Source organism: Megascapheus bottae, chromosome 3, assembly GCF_031878675.1.
Source record: "Megascapheus bottae isolate mThoBot1 chromosome 3, mThoBot2.hap1, whole genome shotgun sequence".
In the NCBI taxonomy this organism is placed as follows: Eukaryota; Metazoa; Chordata; class Mammalia; order Rodentia; family Geomyidae; genus Megascapheus; species Megascapheus bottae.
Genome location: NC_143511.1, coordinates 89568138 through 89587642, shown reverse-complemented (window position 1 = coordinate 89587642; position 19505 = coordinate 89568138). Strand labels below are relative to the sequence as shown.

The 19505-nt window shown below is 58.0% G+C and overlaps 1 protein-coding gene across 2 annotated transcripts in view; it reads left to right on the top strand.

Moving 5' to 3' along the window:
- Positions 1-19505, top strand: part of Nacc2 (NACC family member 2) — a 55486-nt gene that overhangs the window by 16948 nt on the left and 19033 nt on the right. For both annotated transcript variants that reach the window (XM_090330917.1, XM_090330918.1), the window contains exon 2: positions 14023-14968. In XM_090330917.1, the coding sequence (XP_090187043.1) occupies positions 14083-14968 (886 nt within the window). In that variant the 5' untranslated portion in view covers positions 14023-14082. The remainder of the gene's footprint in view (positions 1-14022; positions 14969-19505) is intronic.

The following is a 19505-nucleotide window of genomic DNA, read 5'->3' as shown; positions in this document are numbered from 1 at the left end:
TAATTTTTTATGTTTTTTTTTTTTAAGTTCTCTCGCTTGAAACTGGAGAGTTTCATTAGTAGCGTCTTACTTGATCTTGGTATGTAATTCTTTTTAAATACTTCTCTATTAACATTTTGTGTAATACTCGTGTGTGTGTGTGTGTGTGTGTGTGTGTGTGTGTTCCTGCATAATGTTAGTTTGTGATTTTCATTTTGCTGTAAGTGGTCTTTGTCAATCACTTTAAATATTTCATAGAATTCTCCAGAGAAGCCATTTGAATTTAGAAGTATGGTGTGGGTATTCGAGCCAGTCCTAGGGCTTCAACTCTGGGCCTAGGCTCTGTCCCTGGGTGTGTTTTGGTCAAGGCCAGCTCTCTACCACTTGAGCCACAGCGCCACTTCTGGTTTTCTGGTGGTTGGTTGGAGATAAGAGTCTCATGGACTTTTGTGCCCAGGCAGGCTTTGAATCTCAACCCTCAGATCTCAGCTACCTCCTGAGTAGCTAGGATTACAGGGATGAGCCACTGGCATCCAGCCTCCTGTTTTCTTATTTTTTTTTTTTTTTTGTCTTGCTAGTGAATTTTCATTTCTACTTTTCTGAGCAACACACGGACAAAAACATCTCTTGGGTCACTGATTCCCCCCCCCCTTACTATTTTTCTTATTTCAGTTTTGTAGATTTTTTGTTTTCAATTTTGATTTTGCTCCTTTCTTTCCTTCTTTCTGTTTGCTTTCCCCGTAGTGTCTTGAGATGGGAGCTCACGGGACTGATTTCAGGCACGTTTTCCTCATGCAGCTCCACTTCTGTGTGGACTTTTTTTTCTTCTTACTGCTCTGTGTGACTTCTAGGTTTACCCCATGATTTCTGTATCATTAATTTGGGGGCTTTTTGGGGGGGGGTATGGAGTGGTTATGGGGCTTGAACTCAGGGCTCGGGCACTGTCCCAGAACTTTTGTGCTCTAGGCTAGCAGTCTTAGCACCGTAGCTACAGTTTTGCTTTGGTTTTCTGGTAGTTATTGGAGGTAAGAGTCCCACAGACTTTCTTTCTCTGGCTGTCTTTGAACCGCGATCTCGAATCTTGACTGCTGAGTAGCTAGATCACAGGTGTGAGCTGCCTGCCTGGCAAATCTGCCATTTTATTTTATTTTTTGCTCTTACTTGTTCTGTCTTTAGTTTTTCAATTTTTTTCTTGCATTTTCTATGAGCCACTTGAATTTTCAAGATTTTACTTGTGTTTACCTGCAGTTATTTTTTTAACTGTAGTGTTTTTTTTTTCTTTTTGAGACATGCACATACCATAAAATCGATCCATCCAGGCATCATTCACGTACCATATGTTTTTAGTGGTTTTAGTATATTCAGAGTTGTGCAATCAAGTAAAAAGCAAGGCCATATTCTCTCTCAGTCCTTCCCATTTCCTGAGCCTTCTTGCCCAGTGCTACTGGCTCTAGGCCAACCACTTACCTTTTTTTTTTTCTTTTTGCCAGTCCTGGGCTTGAACTCAGGGCCTGAGCGCTGTCCTTGGATTTTCTCAAGGCTAGAGCTCTACCACTTGAGCCACAGCACTACCCTTTGGCTTTTTCTATGTATGTGGTACCAAGAATTGAACCCAGGGCCTTATGCAAGCACTCTACCACTAGGCCACACTGCCGGCCCCTGATTGGCTTTTTTCTTGATATTTGTGACATTCTTCCACGATGCAGGGTGTGCTGGGGTTTCTTTCATCTTCACTGCAAGCAATATGGTATTGTCTGGCTTCTCCACATATTATTTAATCATTGGCTACTTGATGGACATTTGGGTTATTTCCACCTTTTGACTACTGTAAATAATGTTTCTAGGAATGCACCATTAGTTTTTGTGCGGCTCTGTTTCCATTTGTCTTGGCTGCTTGCCTAGGGGTGGGATTGCTGGGTCCTATGTTAATGCTGTTTGCCGAAATGCTGGATGAATGTTCCAGCTCTTTGGTATCTGTTTTTCTGTCCCTCTCCCGACGGCACCCTTCCCCCTCCATGGCACCCTGGGCCTGGTTCTGTGCACTGTATTCAGTCTGCCGCTGGACTATGTTCCTGCCCCTCATTTTTTTTTCCAGCCCTGGGACTTGAACTCATGGCCTGGGCACTGTCCTTGGACACTTTTTGCTCAAGGCTAACACCCTGTCACTCGAGCCACAGCTCCACTTCTGGCTTTTTCTGAGTATGTGATACCAAGAAATGGAACCCAAGCTTCACACGTGTTAGGCTATGCTCCCGGCCCCCTGTGGTTTTGATGTTTAGTTTTTTCCTTCTCTGGCACTGTCTCTCTTTCCCTCCCTCTCCCCCTTCCTTCCCTTTTTCCTTCCTTTTCTTAGGGCCTGGGCGCTGTCCCTGAGCTCTTGCTCAAGGCCAGCTCTCTACCCCTTTGAGCTCAGTGCCACCTCCAGTTTTCTGGCGGTTAACTGGAGATGAGTCTCATGGGCCTTCCTGCCTGGGCTGGCTTTGAACTGTGATCCTCAGATCTCAGCCTCCCGAGTAGCTAGGAGGCCCAGCATGAGCCACCAGCACTGGGCTAGGCTTGGTATTTTTGAGATAGGGTCTCATAGTATGTCCTGAGTGGGCTTTGGCTGTGGCCCTCCTCTGTGTGTGTCCCTCTGTTGTTTGGATGATAGGCAGATAACATACCCACCGCTGTCAGCTGAGGCTGAGAAAGAGTCCCAAGAACTCTTCCATATCCAGGCTGGCCTCAAGTTTTGTTTTTTTTTGCCAGTCCTGGGCTTGAGCTCAGGGCCTGAGCACTGTCCTTGGACTTTCTCAAGGCTAGAGCTCTACCACTTGAGCCTCATCAGCACCACTTCTGGCTTTTTTCTATGTATGTGGTACCGAGGAATCGAACCTGGGTCTTCATGCATGCTAGGCAGGCACTTTAACCAGTAGGCCAAACTCCCAGCCCTGGCCTCAAGTTTTTATCCCCTGATCTCTACCCCCCAAGTTAGCTGGGATTATAGACTTGAACTGCCATGCCTAGCCCTGAGTCTGTTTTTGTGTCAGGGATGCACGGGATAACTGGAGCCAGTCACCCATCCAGCTAGCCTGCATGTTCCTCAGGGGCTGTGCTGAGCGTGTGGCTGCCTCAGAGGATCCCATCCTCACCGGGCCTCCCACCTCAACACCTGCTTCCCTTTATGCCTATCTCTCCAGTTATTCAGAATTTATTATTATTACTATTAATTTTTTTTTGCCAGTCCTGGGCTTTGGACTCAGGACCTTGCGTTCTTTTTCTCAAGGCTAGAGCTCTACCACTAGAGCCACAGCACCATTTCTGGCTTTTTTTTATGCATGTGGTACCAAGGAATCAACCCTGGGTCTTCGTGCATGCTAGGCAAGCACTCTATCCCTAGGCCAAACTCCCGGCCCGCTCTCTAGTTATTCAGCAGTTTTACCATCTTCAGAGTTTAAGTCCCCCCGGCCCCCTGCCTGGGCACTCACTGTCCTTGGACACTTTTTTGCTCAAAGCTGGTGCTCTGCCACTTGAGCCACAGCACCACTTCTGGCTTTTTTTCTTCTGTGTATGTGGTACTAAGGAATCGAACCCCGGGTTTCCTGCATGCTAGATGAGCACTCTCCCGTTAGGCCATGCTCCTGCCGCAGGGTTTGAGTTTTATGCTTCCATTGTGTTCCATGGACTCCTAAGAACATTGTCCTTGTTGTTGTCAGTGTGATTGGGATGGAGTTGTTCAGTGAAAGGCTCTGTAGTTGTGTTTGGTTGTTCCGTGGTGTTGGTCTTACGTGTTTGCGGTCATGTTGCACTTGGTGATTATTCTTAGGATTTTCTGAGTGCCAGGTCTTTGTCTGTGTGCAGTGTTGCCGTCCCTCCATCTGCTTGCTTTTTGTCTGTGTTCCGTATGGACCACGGTCCAGCCTCCACGAGAACACTGAAGTAGAATGGGGGTAAGCTGGCCTTCCCGCAGGCAATGGGGCTGGGGCTGGGACTTGGGGAGCACTTCCAGCCCACGTCCTGAGAAAAGCAAACGATGGACAATTTTCCCTCCCAGGTTAAGGGGTGAGGAGACGCCTGCTATTCTGAGGAGGGGCATCTTTGTGTGCGGCGTGGTTTTTTATTGTTTTGAATGAAGTCTCTGCTGCTCAGCTCAAGTCAGCCTTGGGCCGGATGGGGATGAAGCTGTGCCCTGCTAGCAGGGTGTGAACGCAGTGCCTTGCACTTGCCAGGCGGGCACTCCTCACCTCTCAGCCACACTCCCAACCCTTGACAGTAGTCTTAAAACCTCTTTAAGCCCATAAGCTTAGCTACTCAGGAGGCTGAGATTTGAGAACGGAGGTTCAGACCAGCCTGGGCAGACACAATCACCACATCCTTCTCTCCAGTAAGCCAGCGAAAGGCCAGAACTGGAGGCACAGTTTAAGTGGTAGAGTGCCAGCTATTAACGTCGTAAAAGCCACGGGAGGGTGTAGAGCCTGAGTTTAAGACCAGCACCGGTGGCATAAAACAGAACCCAACTCTTAATCTACTTGCCAGCCAGATCCTGGCTCTTTAAGAGATGTTTCTGGGCTGGGAGTGTGACCTAGTGGTAGAGTGCTTGCCTAGCATGCATGAAGCCCTGGGTTCGATTCCTCAGTACCACATACATAGAAAAAGAGGAAAGTGGGGTGCTGTGGCTCAAGGGGTAGAAAAATAGCCTCGAGGAAAGCCCAAGGACAGTGCTCAGGCCCTGAGTTCAAGCCTAGGGCTGGCAAAAAGAAAAAAGAGATGTTGTTTCTAGTCAAAATACCTTCCTGAGGAAGGGAAGGAGGGGCCGGGGGAGCCACGTCTCTCTACTAGGTCTCTGCTCCGGGTGTGTGGGGCCAGGAGCTGCATGGCAGGTAGTGGGAAGCAGCCCAGCTCCCCTTGGGGGCTCGTCCCCTGCGGTGGAAGGTGGATATTGGGGGCCATACTGGACCCCTCTTCCAGGACACTGGTCCTGAGAGTGGCAGGGAGGAGCCACAGCTTCACAGCTGGCCATCGACCAGAAACGAAAACATCCTCAGGAAGAAAATAGACCGTAAGGGAGACAAAGAAGGCTGCAGATGGCGCTGTCTGCGGTCACAGGGAGGCGTGAGAGGGCAGCCTGGCCTCCCTGCTGCCTGCTGCCCTGCTGCTCTGCAGACAAGCCCAAGTGGGCATTCAGGAAGTCACCCTGCAGGCTGGGCAGGGCGCACACACCTACAGCTTGGCTCCTCAGGAGGCCCAGGCAGGAGGATTGCGTTGAGACCCGTGCCCTGAGTACAGCACACAGTCAGGTTGCTGATGGGGGGGGGACACGCGTGGACCACCTCCCAGGCCGGGTGTCTAACAAGCCCGGGACATCCCTGGAGACAGTGACTCATCACTGGATGACCCTTGGTGTAAGGGGAGGGGCCCCACCCTCCCTGCACCCCCTGGTGCTTTTGTTGTTGTTTTCTTTGGATCCCAAGCTGGCCTTGCTCTCCCAGTCCTCCCTCTTTAACCTCCTCCGTCCATCATGCCTGGCTGGTTGGCATCTGGAAGAGTGTGAGCTTTTGGGTCCCTGACCCTGGGGGACCTAGGGTACTGAGGAGAGGAGCAGGGTGGGGCCAGGTCTGTGCAGCTTCTGAGTGGGACCAGAGGGCCTCGCCCCACTCTGTGACATGTGACAGGTGGCCTTAGGCCAGGGGGCGCCCATTCTGCAGCGTTCTGTGTGTGTGTGCAGACTGTTGGTCTCCCTTAGTCTGGGACTGGGCAGGGCCTGTGGGGGGCTGGCAGGGTGCCAGGAGGATAGTGAGGGCCAGTGAGCTCAAGAGTGACCCGTGTCCTTCTGTCCTCTGCCCTGACGTTGACCTTCAGACTGGTGACTGTGAGTGTCGTGGAGAGGCCCCTGGAAGGGCCCTGGATTTGGGACCCAGCAGACCTGGTTCTGATTCTTGGACCCCTACTTATCCCATGGCTGATCTTTTAAGTCCTGGTCACCCGCTGGGTGGTCCACTTCCGGCCCCGGGGTCACCACGAATGGCTAAGGCATTGTCCACACCCGCTGGAGGCCAGGGAAGCTCCTGAGGGGCTTCTCCCCTGGGGACGGAGCCCCGAGGGCTGACATGGGTGAGGGCTGTGAGAGGGCCTGCCAGAAAGAGCCTTTGGTCACCACGGTTTGCTAAGGGAATTCCCCAAGCCATAAAGTTGTGAAAGCCCTAGTTTGATTTATGGGTCTTTATTTTTCATATCAGTAATTACCTTTTATAGGCTCAGCTTATAGCAGGTCCAGGCCGGGTCCAGCTGCTCCCCAGTCTCCACGGCCAGGCCCCCAGGAGCGGCAGGAGAGCTCTGGAGATCGGGGTTTTGCGGTTAATACGCTTACACTAGAGCATGAGAACCGTTATGTGCAGCTTTTATTCGGCCCCCAGGATTCGTGCTGCGTTATCCGTATTTCCTTTAATTTGTGGGATTTCTAGTAAATGGGCTTAAAAATAGTTCTGGGCGAGCTGCCAGGGCAGATGCGGGCAGCGGGCCTCTCCCTGCCTCCCTCTCCAGCAGCGAGGCGGGTAACCCCTGTGTCACTTGGGCCTGTGCCTCCTGCAGGTCCCTTGAGGTGGCAGCAGGGTGCAACACCCCGCTCCCAGACCTGAGATCAGGTTAGATCCCTAGCTGAGGAACCGGAGCAGGATCAGCCAGGACGTGTGCCTGGTTTCTAGGGTGGTGTGCAGGGGGCTGGGGGCCGGGAAGCAGGGGCACTGCAGGGGCACTGCTGGCACAGAGGCCCAGGGAGGGCAGGAGGGGTCACACACGGAGGACCTGGACCTGTGATGGTCAGGTTTGCCGCTGGCCCTCCGCACTTGGTTGGAGGAGGGACTCTCTTGTCCTTTATCATCTACGCGGTCTCAACAAGCGCTGGCCTCTAAGTATCTGGGCCATACCCCGAATGGGATCCTGCAGCCCTGGAGTAGAGTCCCTCCGGCCGGCTCCCTCACCAAGGTCTGCTCCCCCAGCCCAGCTTCCTGGCCAGTCCCCTCTGCTCCTCCTGCATGCGCTGCTCCTCTTCCTCCGGAGCTCCACCTCACCTGAGGCTTCTTCCACACAAGTTGTGCCTTTGTTGACTGACCTGGAGTGTCCTCTGGCACTTGCTCCAGACAGGCCTGGATAGGAATCCAAGACCCATTGTGGTCTCTTGTCCAGCCCCAGGCCTCCCGCTCAGCCCTGCAGGCCCCGTGCTGCTCCAGCAAGGGATGGAGATGGAGGTGGGGGCAGGTGCCCCTGAGGGTGGCGGCGGGGAGCTGCCCTTCGCTGGGGCCCTGGCCTGGGGCTTGCTCGGTGCCAGCTTTGTGCAGGAGTCTGGGGAGCAGCCATACCAGTGTCCTGTGTTACGAATGTTGGCGCCACACTAGTGTACGGTCACATTGGCTAGTCTCTGCCCTGTCCCAGTCCAGCGCCTTCCATCCTGAGCTGTGTCCCCTGCAGAGCTGCTTTCTTAGGGGAGTTAGGGGAGCAGGCCACCCCTGGCCTCTCATCCTGGGCTTGGAAGGCTGCCCAGGTTTCTCTTGCTTCTCCCTGGTTTTCTGTCACCGAGCTTAGCGTCAGGCATTGCCCCAGAAAGGGAAGGGCATAGAATTCTGGAATCTTCCCTGCCACGGAAATCAAATCCGATGGTTGAAGAAGTCTGAGTCCAGGTGTGCATATCCCCAGAGTTAGGCTCTCCTTGTGTAGGTGGAGAGCCCAGCCCCCCTCGGATACAGTGCCCACTCCCCCCCCAACCCCGGCCTCCAGGACCTGGCATCCAGGCAGGGTGGGAGCTTTGGCTTGGTGCTGTGCCCATCCGGCCAGGAGCAGCAGGACGGGAGAGCTTGGCAGGTGGCCCTTGAGTTCCTATGGTGGTGCCCAGAAGGCGTCCTCCTGGAGGCACATGTCCGTGAGGTTTGTGTCCCCAAGATCTGGCTTGGGTCCTCCTGGCCTCAGTGGGCAGCAGCCACGCTGCGGGGGCCACGGAGAGGTGTGCGAGGGGTGTGGGTACCATCCCCCCTTTCCCTCGCCACCAGCTGATTTGGTGCTTCTGTGTCGGCCTGATTTACATGCGATTTTTAAGCATAATTAGAAATGCAGGGGATCTTTGTGTCTTACCTCGCCTCCAACTATTTATGGCATGATATGCAGATGAGGAGAGCTATGAATATTAACGATTGTGTGCGGGGAAGTGTCTGTCTGTAATGAGTTGGTGACCCACTGCCCAGCACGTGCCTGCTGGACGCCTCCCTGCTCCCCCGTCCTTGCAGCAGGGGACCCCCTCCCCCACCAGCGCTGAGGGTCAAGGTCACAGGCTGCTTTAGGACTTCCACTCTGCCCACCACGGACAGGACTGGGTGAGGGCCCGCTGCCCCTGCGCTCCGACTGAGAGCAGGGAGCCCCAACTTTAGTGGGGGAGGGCAGAGTGCATGGGAGCTGGTGCTAGCTTTTTAAGTGAGTAAATGATGCCCAGGGGAGGCACTCTTCAAGTTGTCATTATTTAAATTACAAATACGGGTGAGGGAGGTTGTCGCACTTCTCAAAACACTGCCTACATTCTTGGGCAACCTTCTGGGGCTGTGGGGCTGCATCTGGGAGCATCCCACGGCTCCGGGGTGCGGCGGGCCTGCAGGGATGGAGACCCCGGGCATCTCGGCCTCCGCACGATCAGTTGCTTCTGTAAATGACTCTGGGCGGGTTCTCATGCTGCCGCAGAGCGGTGTCCCCAGTTCAGCTGGCTTTGCCGAGGCTACACAGACCTTAAACACGGGACAAAGCAGCACTGACCTGCAGGTGCAGAGCTGCTAGAGGGGTGGCCTGTGGTGGTGACAGGTGGGCGAGGAGCTGCTGGCCTGCCCCGCCCCACCCCTGCCATCTCAAGGCTGGTGGGACTTGGCTGTTGGTGTCCTCCTTGGCAGTGGGGATAGGGTTGGAGGGCCGATTTTGTCCCCTCTCTCTGAGGACGAGTGTAAGCCAGCAAGGGGATAGGTGATGGCAAGTCTTAAATTTGCAGATTTCTGGCACATTGCTCTTCTCCTAGAAGAAGAGGGGGGCGGGGGGAGAGAGGCTTCCAGGCAAACATTTGTTAGTGCAGTTAAAATCAGCTTTTATGGTTGGTGTGATCCACGCCTGTGGTCCGGGGAGGAGACCGCCCGGGGCCCGTACAGGGAGCCATCCTTGCTGGAGACCTCAGATCAGCAGTCCAGCGCCTTCTGCTCTTCTGGTGGAGCACAGGTCCTTACAAGGTCACACCGTGGTCCTGTCCTGATGTTGGGCCCTCGGTGCCCCCCAGAGGCCCAGCAGATTGTCCTCTGCAGCTGACCCCAGGACGGGGGCCCGGGTCTCTCACCCTAGGAAGGCCTGTGGAGCGGACCCTCTGCTTACTCACCTCAGCCCTCCATGGCCAGCAACCTGTGGCAAGAATTCGGGAAGCATGTAGTCCCGTGTCCAAGGCGCAAGTTCTAATCCAATGGCTTCCAGTTCCGAGAAGAGGTTTCAGCTGGGGGGAGGGGAGGTGCACCTCTATGCCTCCGTTTATCAGTTCTGCCACCTAGAGGAGAGTGGGCTTCCTGGCCGCAAGACCTCGCCCTGCAGCTTTTATTTCTGCTTGCCCCCTCCTTGTGTGAGTCCATTAGCAGCAAGGCTTGGGGCTGCCTGATGGTGTCTTAAAAGTTTAATGCAAACCTCAGGGCCAAGCCTGATGCCTGACCCAGCCCTGTGGGAACTTGAGACTCCCACGCCAGCAGCCCGGACCCCTGGACGTTAACCTGGGGACCCTGCTCGCTTCCGTCGTTCAGAACGGAACTTTGTGTGTTGAGAGGAGGAGGGGGCCGGAGCTGACCCGGGCCCGTGCCATGGTTGAAAGCAGTTGTTCCGCCGTTGTGGTCCTTGGCAAACCCCGCTGTGCTCTGTTCCTAGAGCCCTGCACTCTCACGGTATCTTCTGGCCCAGGTGTATTGTGCCCTGGGCTCCACCCCTCATGAGCCCATCATAGCCCTTGAGGAGGCTGTGTTCTCAGGGCTACCCCTGGGGTGGGGCTGTCTCCCCCAGAGTGTCTCTGGAGCAGTGCCCCCCCCTCCTGCAGCTGTGGGTGATGGCTAGGCGTTTACCAAGGCTCAGAGCCTCTTATTAGATTGGTAAAATTAAATCCTGCAAAATAATTTTACTTAATTTAATTTATCTCTCCTCTCTTTCTCTCGCTGCTAACAGCAATCCTGGAGATGCTAAATGCTGTCCCTCCAGTGCCCTGTCCTTGCCCAGCTAGAGCTGGGGAAGCTTAGGATTGGCATTGGGGGAGGTTCTTCCAGACTCTGGGCCCAGGTGGACTGGAGGTCTAGGCTGTGCTGCTCCTTCTGTGGCCAGCCCACCCCTGTCCCAGCCCTTGGGGACGGCCTTGGGAGGGCCTTCTCCCTGCTCTGAGCAGCTACCTGCTTCTTCCTGCAGAAGTAGACTGTTAGGACCAGGTGCTGTCCAGATTCCCATGCAGCTGGCAGGGGATCTGTGCTTGAGTCCTGCCTGGGGACTGACTGGACTCGAACAGGGGTGGCTCTGCCTATCAGGTCCTGCTCTGCCTCTCTGTGCAAGCATGCCACACACAGTGTGTCCCTCCACTGTGCGCCCCCCCACAGTGTATGCCCCCTCATTCACCTGGGAATAATGCTGCTCCCCAGGGCTGACTGGCCCTCAGCCCCCCTGAGCTGAGGGACTCCAAAGAAGACCCCACAAATTCCCATATCCACCTTTCCTTGTTCTGGGATGGTCTGTGAAAACATTTTGGAGGGTCTGCCCGGGGCAGGGATGCCCCAAGACTGCCATAGCAGCAGGGTCTGAGGTGGGTGTGTTCTATTCTGAAGGGCCTTATGAGGGGAGGTTCCTCATTGCAGTGCTTTGTGGATGGCTCGGGGTAAGCAAAGGCAGGAGGGCTTCCACTTGCCAGCAGATGCGTGAGGTGAATAAAGAATGCTCAACCAGAGAGGGAAACAGAGTAGGTAGCTTTGCTTGGAGAACAAAGAGATGGGGAAACCAAGTCACAGAAGAGCAAAGAGCTCACTAAGCATGGTGAGACACCAGTATACGTTGGGGGGGGGGTATCCTGGAGCCCTGGGAGCCCGGCCCCCTGGGCAGTCCCTGGGCCCCAGCTCCCGGCCCATTTAGGCCCAGGGCCCGCTGCAGCCTGAGTGTTAACCTTGGCTCACCCTGCTTTCACAGCCCTGGGAGCGAAAGCCAAACCTTTATTTTATTCTTTTCTCCTAAAGTTCAGCTTTGTTCTCGCCCCAGCTGAGGCTTCTAAGAAAGCAACCTAAAACCAGCTCTCGTCCGGTTCTCCCAGGCCTGGTGCAGGCCCAGCTGCACCAGCACAGGTGGCCTGAGGACAAGGTAGTAAAGACACCAGTTGTCCTGGGTCCCCGGGGACGCACCCGGCCCCATCACCTTCGGGAGGAATAATGGCCCTTTCTCTGGCTGCGCCGCTCTGGCCCCCAGTGCTGGGCACCTGGGCAGCTCATAGCAAGTCGTGGACATCCCCCACCTACCTGAGGTGGGCTGGAGCCAGGAGCATCCCAGACACCTCTGTCTTCTGGCCTCCCAGGGAGAGGCCAGAATGTCAGTGTGGCCAGGAGGCTGCTGTGCGGAAGGGACAGGCTGCATGGTCCCCACTCTGTCCTCTCTCTGGCTGCCGGCCAGCCTAGTCCTGGGTCACTGAGGCCCCCTGGGGCCAGGGTCCTTGTGCTGTCCAGACCCAGTCCCCTCTCCCACCCTTGGGAGGGCCACCTCACCTTCTGTGGGCTAAGGCCATTGCAGAGGCCAAGGAGTGCCCCTGTGGTAGAGCTGCTTACCCACCGAGGGGACTCTGAGGTCCTTCTCCCCCCATGCTGTGTGTCACTGAACAACCCTGTCCCCTCCCCCAGCCTAGCCTGGCCCTGTCCTTGCTGGGCTTCTGAGGGTCACTTGGTGGAGGATGCCTGCACAAGCAAGGTCACCAGGGTGCAGGCCTGAAGGTGATGCACTGTACCCTGGGTCTCCTGGCCGTGCCTCTGCCCCTCCCAGAAGACCCCATAAGAGCGTGACGCCGGAACCTTGGGTTGGCCTCAAGCTTCTTTACCAAGAAGTTGGTCCGCCAGGAGAAACTGCCGGGCAGAGATGGGAGGGGAGGGTGGTGTGGGGAAACTTTCGGTACTGGCCCTGCTACCCTGGAACCTGTGGCCTGCAGGAAACCTGACCCCAGGCCCCATGGGAAGAGAGGAGGGGACATCAGCGTGCTGGCCCTTCCCGTTCGCTCCTCTCACCAGCCTTCTCACCTGCCCCCCTCGTCCTCCCCAGCAGGACTTGCTTGTGCTGCCCCCTGTCCATCCTGCTGGCCCCGGGCCCCCTTGCCCAGTCCCCAGTCCCCTGGAAGAGTTAAGCTGGTGGCAGCTCTGCTGCCCTGCAGACTGTTTGGAATAGTTTAAATGCTTTGACACTGGGTCTGTGTGGGATGGCAGGCAGGCAGTTTACTGGGTAATTCATATGCAAAACTGCACTATAAATTTCCAGGCTGTCTCAGTTGCTGTGGCACCGCGAAGCATTTCTCCACGTACAGTACAGTATTTCTGCCATCTTTGTTTGCATTGCAGTGAGTCATCAAAAGTCTGTCTTGCACCAACACCCGAGCCGTGCATTCCTCTGGCACCAACGCGCCACTGTTTTTAAAGCCGGGGCTGGGAGCTGGCATTTACTTCAGCTCCCAAATCAAAGGCGGCTATTCATCCCCCAGAGCTGCCTGGATGTTTGTCTGCATCCGGCCGCTTCATTGAGATGCTGTGCGCTGCCCGGGAGAGCCGGCCTGGGTGCAGCTGAGCTGCGGCCGCCTTGCCCAGCGCCCAGCTCTCTGCCCCCCCCTCGCCCAGCTCCTCAGCCCTCCCCACCCCTGGGCTCCTGCTCCGTTTGCTGCATTCCCGGAGCAGCTGGCGGGCGGGCTGGCGTGCGGAGAGTCTGCCCTGCCAGGCTGAGCGGGCAGTGTCGGCCGCCAGCCGGCCACCGCGGCAGAAGGTAGGTCTTCTTAGCTGGCTGGTGCCTCTGGGCCAGGCCGGTAACTTCTCTGCAGTGGGGGGCACTGCAGGCCAGGCCTTTCCAGTGCAGGGCCCACCTTCCCAACTCCCCGGTGCGGGTGGCTCCGCCCTCCTCCCGGCGCCGCTGCAGCCGCCTGCACTTTCCTCCCGCGGGACACAGCGGCCCTTTGTGCACCCTGCAGAGTTGAGCCAGCGCCTTTGGGGGGCTGCGGCCCCCCCCCCCCCGTGCCCCCCGGGCGGAGTCTGAGTCTGTACCTGATAGCTAACCAGTGCTGCCTGCCCCCACCTGCCCCCTCCTCCTGAGCCCCCTGTAGTTACCTGGGCTGGGATCCTATGTTTGGGGGTGGGGGCTCAGGAGGGAGAGCGCCCTGCCCTGCCCTGCAGAGGGCTGCTGCGGCTGGCTCCAGCTCCAACTCCCGCTCTACCAGTGTCTGAGCAGACTCTGTCAGGGGTCTGCCCCTGCTGGGGAGCTGGGAGCTGCCAGGGAAGAATGGAGCACTCCGAGCCTCTCTGGATGGCGGGAGGTCTCTCTCCACGGGGAAGAGTGGAGAGGGCACCCTGCAAGTTCTCTGAACCCCCAGCCCCTCCTCATCAGCCCGGGAGAGATCACGGGACGGGGCCAGGGAACTGGCGGGAGAGCTGTTCCAAGGAGAAGAGGAAAACACAGCCGAAACTAAACACTTCCCAGAGCCCCCTGGCCTGGGCTGCCCCTCCCCCGGAGGGCAGGGAGGCCACAACTTTCCCCCTTTTCCAGCTTCTGGGTTTGCCTCTCCTTGGCTAGCCAGACCAGGTGACTCCTGTCTGGCTGAGTCTTGACTGGGGGGAGGGGGGAGATCTCAGAGCTGGTCACCCACGGATGGGTCCGAGTTCCCATGCCGAGACCTCCCTTCTGGAGGTGCTCTGGCTAGGAGGACACAGCTCTGCCCTTTGCAGGGGCTGAGGGAGGAGAGGGGCACTCGGCAGACTGGACAGGAGCATGTTTCCCCCCAGGGCTGACCGCGCTGTCTCCTTACAGATGTGCCCCACCCAACCCGTCCCACGCCGAGTCTGAAGCCCACCTGCCCCACCGCCCGCCATGGCTCAGATGCTGCACATCGAGATCCCCAACTTCGGGAGCACCGTCCTGGGCTGCCTCAACGAGCAGCGCCTCCTGGGCCTGTACTGCGATGTGTCCATTGTGGTCAAGGGCCAGGCCTTCAAAGCCCATCGGGCTGTCCTGGCTGCCAGCAGCCTCTACTTCCGTGACCTGTTCAGTGGCAACAGCAAGAGCGCGTTCGAGCTGCCCGGCACCGTGCCGCCGGCCTGCTTCCAGCAGATCCTGTCCTTCTGCTACACAGGCAAGCTCACCATGGCGGCCAGCGAGCAGCTCGTGGTCATGTACACGGCGGGCTTCCTGCAGATCCAGCACATCGTAGAGCGTGGCACAGACCTCATGTTCAAGGTGAGCTCGCCCCACTGTGACTCCCAGACCACCATGATCGAGGACGCCAGCTCCGAGCCCCAGAGCCCCTGCAACCAGCTGCAGCCAGCCGCCTCTGCCGCCGCCTACGTCGCATCCCCGTCCGTGCCCATCCCGCTGCTGACCCGGGTTAAGCACGAAGCCATGGAGCTACCGCCGGCCACCGGCCCAGGCCTGGCCGCCAAGCGCCCGCTGGAGACGGGGCCCCGGGACGGCGTGGCCGTGGCCGTGGGAGCCACAGGGGTGGCCGGCACGGCCCCTCTCAAGCTGCCCCGCGTCTCCTATTATGGGGTGCCCAGCCTGGCCACCCTCCTCCCCAGCATCCAGCAGGTGCCCTACCCCCAGGGGGAGCGGACCAGTCCGGGGGCCAGCAGCCTGCCCACCACTGACAGCCCCACCTCCTACCACAACGAGGAGGAGGAGGAGGACGACGAGGCCTACGACACCATGGTGGAGGAGCAGTACGGCCAGATGTACATCAAGGCCACGGGCAGCTATGCAGGTAGTCGCAGCTGGGGCCCGCCCCCATGCCACACGCGGCGGGCACCGAGCGCGGCGGGCACCGAGCGCGGCGGCCTCACGCGGCGCCTGCAGCCTGGTTGCCGTCACTGGGCTGCTGGGGAGCTGGTCGGAGCTGAGACCCCGTGGGCAGGCCGGCAGGAGTCAGTCATCAAACTTAGACCCGACGTGGGGGGAGGTGCGGGTCATGAGCCTCTGGTAGGTTGCCGTGCAGGTCGTCTGCAGCGATGCCCTGTCGGGCACTGGACAGATGAGGAGAGGGAAGCCCTCAGTGACCTCAGCGCTCCCCAGCCGGTCCCTCCCTGCCCCTGGCCTCGGTGTCCCTATCTCTGAAGGGACTGTTACCATGTACTGGTGCTTCTTCCCTTTATCTGCAGTCTTCCTCCTGGAGGCGTGTTCGCTCTCTAATTCTGCCAAGGCCTCCTTCCCAGGGCCTAGCACCAGGGCCTCCGCACAGGTAGATGGGCCGGAGGGGGCGTGAGCGGTCTTCAAGTTCTCTGTGGCTAGAAGAGCCAGTCCTGCCGTGGGACTAGTACGCAAGAAGCAGGGCATCGTGCTAGAAGACACCCTGAGACTGCAGGAGTGCTCGGGGCAGAGTCCGCAGTGGGTTCGGGGCTGGCCACACATGCTTGATTTGCACGCAGGGTTGTGGTAGCAGCCTGCACCCAAGCATGTGGCGCTTGCCGTGGCCAGACTAGCCCAAGGGGCTGTGCCAGGCAGGGTCCGCCTCTCCCCCTCCCTAGTCCATCAGTGCTGGGCGCTAGGAGCCAGGAACCCTGCCCAGTTCAGGCCTTTGGGGGGCCAAGCTCCCCGTTAGTTGTGGCGGCCCCAGGTGTTGTGGCTCTCCTCTGTTTCTCCTCTTCTGTGGCACTCGGTCTCTGTGGTTCCCAATCTTTGTGACTTTCTATCTCTGTGGCTCTCCATCTTTGTGATGCTCCCATCTGTGTGGCTGTGCCATTTCTGTGGCTGTCCGTCTCTGGGGCTCTCCATCTCTGTGGCCTCCACCTTCGTGGCACTCCATCTCTAGGTTTATATGCGTGTTGCCATCTCCCACTTGATCTAGGCTAGATGGGTTCCTTTTCTTTTGTGGTAGGGGCCAGCGTGGGTTGTTTCCTGATTCCAAGAGCCCTGTTAGCCACTATGTTGGCCCGGGTGAGTCGACTCTTATGCTCCCGTGCCTGGCTCAGTCTCAGCTTCTGGGAGCCACGGTTTGGTTCCCTGAGCACTTTACCCGGGCTGTGGCTGGGCCAGGGAAGAAGTGGTACCAAGCTGGAGGGCAGGAGATGTGACCAGGGTCCTTGGTAGTGCCCTTCAGGGATGGGATGGAACCTGACCTCTACTTATCTCCCAGCTCCATCCCCTCCAGTGGGACCTGAGCCTGGGGCAGAGGGGCCACCTCTGGTTTTCTGGGCACAGGTAACATCTGGTGGCCCTTTGGTGCTGGGTCATCTGAAGCCCTCTCCTGCCCAGGACAAGTTTTCCCTAGGGTCCGGTGGGGCGGTGGGCCTCGGAGGCCCTGTGGAGCCTGCATGCGCTGCCCCAGAGGCCGCGTGGCTCTGAGCCTCCATACAGATGGGCAGGCCATCTCTCCAGAGGCCCCACCACCACCAGCCCGTTTCTGCAGGGAGCTGGAGCCTCCGGGGCCCCTGCTTAATCCTGCCCATCCCTTCCCACGTTTAGTGGGTGCCATGGTGTTGCTGAGACTCTGGAGGGGCCATGGCAGCCCTGGTCTGCCGCCATGCCCCTGTCTGGGTTTTCTTGTGGTTTTGCTCTTCAGCAAGCCCATAAGTGGGGCAGAGAAAGGGGGTGTGTGGTTTCTTGGTTAGAATCTAGGTTATTGGCAGTGACGTCGTGGTGTCACTGGGTGTGCTAGGGGAAGGAGGCCGTGGGGCAGGTGGGTGGATGGGGCCCAGGGCCCAACAGAGCTGCCCCAGGTCCTTGTGTGCTGCCCTGATGAATGCACTCCTGTGCGCTCTGGCTTGCATGCGCGCGCTCTCTCTCCCCCTTCCCTCCCCTTCCTTTCTCCCTCTCCCTCCCCTTCCTCTCTCCCTCTCTCTCCTCTCCCCCTCCCTCCCCTCTCCCCCCCCTCCCCCTCCCCTCCGTCTCTATTCCTTCTTCTCCCCCCTTTCTTTCCCCGGGTGGCTCTTCCAGAGAGCCCTCTGCTGGGTTACTTTGAGCTGGGCAGGATGCCCATCTCTGAGCTGGTAGTTTAGTGCTCTTGGTTGGCTTCTTCCAATCAGCTCCCATCTGGCACTGGTTTCCCTCTCCAGTGAAGACTGGCCAGTGACCTGGGGTGTGACCTGGGGTAATAGAGCAGTGGTGTCCCCAGCCCCCTCTGAGGGCCACTTACAGAGGGCTGCACATGTTGAACCAGTCAGAACAGGGTGCTTGAACTCCACCCCTCCTCCACCTCTGCCACTCCTTTGCCACTTTGGGCCCCACCAGGGTCCTGACTCACCCAATTCCCCATCCCAGGGTGTTTTATGCCCGTTTCTTAGGAGCTGTGGCTGTGCCATGGAGCAGCTCTGCAGTGGGGCAGTGAGCTTGTGGTTCAGAGCCCTGCCCTCAGGCGGGCTCTGTCCTCTTAGACCCCACAGGTGGGCAGTGGCCAAAGCCCCTCTCTGCTGCCCTCCCCTTGAGTCTGTTTCCGCTCACGGGGCCCCGAGAGCTGGCTCCTCACCTGAGGGCCTCCTGGAGTGGTGGGGACAGGGTAGGGCAGAGCAGGGCAGGGCAGAAGCCCTGTGTGCACTCAAGCAAGCACATGAGCACCGCCCCCTCCAGGCAGCGGAGTGATGTACACCAGCACATGGGGCACCACATCCCTAGCTCAAGATGGCAAACCAGCCAGTGCCCGCAGAGTACATCCGGGGCCAGATCAGGAGCCGGACACCAGGTAGGGAGCCCAGTTCTGTCTCTGCACAGCAGGTTTGTGGCCTGAGCAGTGCCCTCGCCCCCTTTTTCTCCCCCTCCCCCCTGCCCTTCCCTGAGGATGTAGTGCAGTTCCAAGTCCCTTCTGAGTTTCCTGAGAGCGCAAAGGCTTCAGATTGTCCACTGTCAGCCCCAGAGCCCGGTCATTGGCCTGGTGGAGTCAGTGTGGGATCTGAGCATGCTCCACCTGGGTGGGTAGGAAGGAGCTCCAGCTCCATTCAGGATCTGCTCCTGGGGTCTCACTGTCTCCAGGTCTTCCAGACCCAACTCACAGGCATGCTTGGGGCAACACACGGCAGAGGGACCTTGAGCAGTTAACAAATTGTGTTGGGCTGTTGTGACCACAGCTCGGGCAGGCCCACGTGCAGGGCCAGGCTGGGTGATGGGGGCTCCCTGTCCCTTCTCCACCTCCTGTCTCAGGAAGCCCTTACCCTGCACCCGCTCTCTCTCTGGCAGGTGGATGCTTTCAGCTCCAGCCCTTGCTCTCCCAACGTCTGGGGTGAAGGCCCCGCCGGGATTGTTTCCAGTGTGCTTCCCCACAAGCCATGTTGCCCAGGCGGGCAGCATCCTGTTCCCTTGCCCCGGGAGACACTGCCGGGAGCGGTGCCCTCTGTGCCCTGTACACTGCTCTTCGGGACAGGAGAGTTGGTACCAGCCGTGAGAAGGGGTGGTACTGATGTATGGCTGACGATGGCAGAGTGTGGGCGTAGCACACACGCATGGTACCCCCTGCTCGCCTGTCATGGCCCCTGGTGTTCTCAATGGGAAGCCACTGCACCGTCCAGGCTGAGGGGCTCAGGCCTCCAGAGTCACTGCAGCCATCAGGGCTCGCTCACAGCCGTCCACCTGACAGCGTGATTCTGTGGCCATCCACCTTGCAGGTCCCTCTGCCTGTGGACACTGGTCCTGTGGGAGGCCACTCCTGACAGCAGCTCCAAAGGAAGCAGGGGTTAGTTGGGGTTCTCAGAGCAGGAAGAAGGGCTGGATGTGTCTGGGTATGCAAATTCACCTCTACATCTTGTGAGTAGGCCCAGTGCCACAGAGTCCGAGCCCAGCCTGGCCCCTCCACGGGGTCCAGGGAGCAGCAGGCACTGTGGTCCCTGGCCTAGGTGCAGTGTGAGGCTCAAGAAGTCCCAGCACTGGTGGGGACACTGCTGGTTGGTGTAAGGGGGGGGTTCCCTCCTCTTAGGTAGCTAGCGCTTTGCAGTTGGCAGGGCGAGGAGGTCCCAATCTTGTGTCTAGCCCTGAGACATCTCCATGGGTGGCCAGCGGTGATCACCTGTCCTCAGGGTCTGCTCGAGCACGGGCAGGACAGTGTTCTTCCCCACAGCTTCCCCGGGGGCAGGGGAGCTTGCCCAAGCTGTGTGCACAGTTGATCCCTGAGCTGCTTTCATCCAAGGCTGAGACTACCGGGTGAGCCACGCTCCACTTCTGCCTTTTCTTGGTGGTGGTTCATTGGAGATCTGAGTCCCACAGACTTTTCCTTCCTGAGCTGGCTCTGGATCATGACCTTCAGATCTCAGCCTCCTGAGTAGCTAGGATAACAGGCGTGAGCCACCGCGCCTGGCAGGGAACTTTTTGGTGCACCATTT